Genomic DNA, 4,686 nt, shown 5'->3' with positions numbered 1-4,686 from the left:
TATAAGAACATGACTGTCGACAGCTTGAAAAAGAAAAAAGGAGTTCAACCGTTCCCTAAATATGGAGTCAATGACTTTGAAGGGCCATTATTGAGTCAAGCAACCGNAAAGGAGTTCAACCTTTCCCTAAATATGGAGTCAATGACTTTGAAGGGCCATTATTGAGTCAAGCAACCGAAACCGAGCAAAGAAGTCACATCTGAGCTAATTATAACTAAGTAATCCGCTTATATTATACCAAGCAAGACCCTTTTGCAGTTTACTCGCTAGTGTCATCACTCACTGGACAAGCCTTTCTATATATACTAGTTGTATATCAGCTCTAAATAACAAAGTTGAGGAATATATCAGACTCTTTTCTCAATTTTCTAAAATATTATTCTAACCTGCCCCACGCCCCATAGGTCCACCCCTGCTCCACCTCCACCGCCCCATTACCATATTATTAACCATCAAAACTTTAATACAATCTTTTCTGATCTCGCTGGAGGGGAGATCCCATATAATATCAGCATCTCTTTTGATTCTTTAACCGTCCAGAAGTGTATATTCTCATTCTGCCCCGGATTCAGCCATCCCTAGATTAAGAACCTATTGAGGTTGGATAATCGGCAAGATCCTTGACTTGTTGATCTTTATATTATGCACCTTGGCGTGATGGATTCAGAATTTTTCAAATGTATTGTACTTTTGAAACTATGGATTCAAAATTTACTATTTATTGAAATTTTAGTACATATTAACAAGAACAATTTCAAGAAAAAAGGTAATTTTATTAGCACCCAAAAAGCACTCATTTTCTCACTACATACATCCTTCTTCCTACGAGGGATGAAAGAAAGTCACACAACACCTTCCAGTTTACGTAACTAGAAATCCACGTCTACCGTTCACTATTAATTAAATCTATGAACGTCTGTCTATTCCTTTCAAGCACGATCCTTCTCTTAGACATTTTTCTCCATCGATCATCTAAGAATTTATACACGTAATTACACACTCTACTAATTATACATGACATTATGAAATACCCAAAGCATACAAATTAATACATATTTATCTCAATCTTATAGTAAATACTAATCATGCTAAAAACTTGGATAAAGCTGTTTTAACCACATGATCAGCTATGATACGATCGGTTCTCTCCGTTGGATGAAATGCATCCCAAAATATATATTTATTTGCGTCTTTACATGTGAAAAGATTGAATCGATCACATGCGTAACCCATCTCAAATAGTCCTGTCGCGCAACATGCTATTGAAGCAACCTCAAACCCTGTCAAAATAAATAAATAGTACTGTGAGTTTACGTTCTATATACTGACAATGTACTACAATCAAATCACTTTAAAATAGCATTGATGAGTAAAGTGAAGGATGTATAACATGTTATAACAAGTTTTCAGTGTATATAATTTAAATCTTTTTTACGTACCATATGAGGAAGGATTTTTGATCATTTGTAGCATAGGTTCATAAGGATTAGAGAGAACAACTTGAATATAAGGTAGCTCTTTATTCAACTCCATAACCAATCCATTCAATTTTTCATTGAAATTCACAGCCACAAGATTGTAACTTTCCATACATTCATTCCCATTTCCCATATTTCTTGTTCTTTCTAATGGCATACATCCCATTGGTGGAAGTCCACCAAGTGATATCTTTCTTGCTCCAAGATTGTATAAATTTGTGACGAAATTCTTGGCAATACCAACTAGGAAAGTTTGGAATTGATCAATAGTGTATTGAGATCTCCTTTGAGGCATTGTGTAGTAGTTTTCAAGGAAGTCATTTGTTCCAAGGCTTGTGGCATATAATGCCTCACTTATGACTTCATTTGCCTTTGTATCACCAAGATAAGCTCTTAGTTTCTTTTGGTATTCTTTGTAGTACTCCACTTGTTTCCACAAGGGTATCACACCCTGCAATTTTAGGATCATGGGGTGAGAATTCTCATAAAATACTATTTCATTTTTCACGTTTTATGTGACACTTTTTTTTTTCTTTTTACAACATCATACGTTGATACTCCACAAATGGTAGCGAGTAAGGTCTGTGGAGGGGTGGTGTGTACACAACTTTACCACTATCTTGTGAAAACAGAGAAACTCTACCAGATAGACCCTGACAACAACATTACATTTTTTTTCTTTTTAATCAGACAAAAATATAGCACCATTAGTTTGTATTTTTTGTATGTAGAAGTAACTTACCTTAGCATTTTCATTTAAATTTTCTCGGTGTAAATAACTTTTCGGGACATGGGATATAAGGTTATGTTTTAATATGGGAGACAATATGGAAGTGACATGTGAACACTTTCACATTTTTCATTTAACTTTAAAGGTAAGGGTAGTTTTGGTGCCTTGCATATATTTATAGCTTTTGTCATAAAAGACTATTTATTTCTTACTAATAATTAAATCTTATGCTCACGTCAAACTACTATTAACTCCCAAACAACCAACACGATCTTATTGGACTAAGTCAACTAAAAGAAATTAATAATAGAATGTAATATATTATTCTTTTTAGACCTAGCTTATAACTGTTTTCCAAAAGGTAGTAACCAAGAGTATTTGTATACGTAACTTAGAGCTAATATGAATTAGTTGGTTGAAAGTAGGTGATAAAGTATTAAAAGTTGAAAAGTTCTTTTTGGACTGATTAAACGAGTTTTATAGACAAATGATTTATTATTTGAAGTGTTAGGAATTGATGATAAATAGTTGATGAATTTGATTTTCAAAAATATTGATAAATATTTTTTCTATTAGAATAACAAATATGTCTTATTTATACCAAATTATAAGGAGTCAAGGAGAATAACAAACAACAAAAAATTGAACAAGGTGAGGGAGACATCTAGTTCTATTGTGGAAAGAGTATTTTGAGAAGGAAAAAAGGATAAATATATTTCTGAACTACTGAAAATGGTATGCAGATATTCTTCGTTATATTTTTGGGACATTGGTGCCCTTGCCATCCAAAAGTTAGAGCATATATACCTTTTATACTAACAAACATACACGTGTCAAAATTTTATCCACCGACCTGACATTTATTAAATATTTGATCAACGGACAAAATTGCTCCATGTGTTCCTATTTAGTCTTCCGTTAGAGTGAAGGGCATATATGCTCTAGTTTTTGGATGGCAGGGGCACCAATATTCCGAAAGTATAATGAAGGATATATGCATTACCATTTACGATAGTTAAGGGGTATATTTGTCATTTTTCCTTTTTGAGAATTAGGAAAAATATTACTAGTAAAATATTTGGTCAAACCAAAAAAGCTTAAAACTGAACATTAACCCAAATTTATACTAAATTGATTCCAGATTTTTAGCTTATAAAAACATTTTGAGTGTTTTACCATACGACTAAATAAGTTTAAAAGTATAACATAAGCTAGTGTAATCAGCTTATATTATAAACTTAGCTAAAACCACTTAACTGTTTGTTCTTCACTATATAACTTTTAGCACACGAGACTTTGTTTACATTCTTCATTTCCTCCATACATTTCACGGTTTAACTGAGTACGAAATTTAAGAAATATAGAAAAATTTTGTAACGTTCTCAAACGATCCTTAAATTAAATGAATAATAAAATAGAAGAACAAACCTTAGTCGACTTTTTGTGAAACAAATAGTATTAAACATTAGTAAAAAATTGATAATATCATTAAATATTTTTTTTTTAAATCGACTAAAAAGAAAAAGGTATCGTAAAATTACCAGAACATCAGCAGTAGCATTATCATATCCAGTTCCAGCAGAAGCAAAACTAACTCCAACAGCAAAATCAGACATATTATAAGCTGGATCCAAATATGCTGGAACAATTTGTTTCAAACCAGCTGCCTCCGAAATAAAATCAGTCGTAATTCTCCCGTTAGAAAATCGACCTGTCGGTCGACCCCCCGCAAAATCCCGTCCGTACGGCATAAAATTGCTCCGAGCGATCGTCTGAATGTGGTTGTTATTGCCTGAATCGACTGATGAATCGCCAAATACAATTATCGCTGGAATTTTCGCGTTTGTTTTAGCAGGTAACATGAAAAATAATTGAACTATAAGGAGACATAACGATATCGTGTTACTAGTATGTGCCATTTTTTAATTTTTACTTGATTATTTTCGTGCTATGTAGTTGAGTTGTTATATAGTACGAAAAATAAAGGTAGTAGTTAGAAAAAAAGGGAGGCAAATTAAAGTCACGAATGAACTAATTTTGGTGGGGGGGTTTTAATGTGTGTTGTAATAAATAATATTGTTAGGCATGACAAGGACAAAGAGCTACACGAGGGTCATTTTATGATGATATTGTATGTAAAAATTGGTGCATTTAATTAATTATTTTCATGAATCCAACTGCTTGCCTTGGATTATTGTAGAGAAGTTTAAATTAGCCTTTTTCAGAAGTAAAATAATTATTGCTACTTATAGTCTTAGGAATGCATACTTCGAAGTCATGTATTATGGTACCAAAATTAATAACGATCTCTTGGCGTGTACGTAGAAATAATTTCGATTTGTTTATGTTTTTATTTTATTTGTATGTTAATAATGAACTTAGCTATGTTAATAATCCAAATAAATTTAAGTTATAAGTGACGAATTTCGGTGCATTAATCCAAAACTTAAAGACGACGTTATCCAACTTGCTAGTGAG

At 32.5% G+C, this 4,686-nt stretch overlaps 1 protein-coding gene across 1 annotated transcript; it reads right to left on the bottom strand.

Moving 5' to 3' along the window:
- Positions 1–752: 752 nt before the first annotated feature.
- LOC107024331 (GDSL esterase/lipase At2g04570-like) lies at positions 753–4,232 on the bottom strand. Its single transcript, XM_015225290.1, has 3 exons — positions 3,750–4,232; positions 1,440–1,929; positions 753–1,280 (listed from the first exon to the last, which is right to left on the bottom strand). Exons 1-3 carry the CDS (start codon positions 4,125–4,127, stop codon positions 1,084–1,086), a joined length of 1,065 nt encoding a protein of 354 aa, XP_015080776.1. The 5' UTR covers positions 4,128–4,232; the 3' UTR covers positions 753–1,083.
- Positions 4,233–4,686: the final 454 nt, after the last annotated feature.

This window comes from Solanum pennellii, chromosome 7 (genome assembly GCF_001406875.1).
Source record: "Solanum pennellii chromosome 7, SPENNV200".
Classification (NCBI taxonomy): Eukaryota; Viridiplantae; Streptophyta; class Magnoliopsida; order Solanales; family Solanaceae; genus Solanum; species Solanum pennellii.
This window is presented reverse-complemented; position numbering and strand designations above follow the sequence as displayed.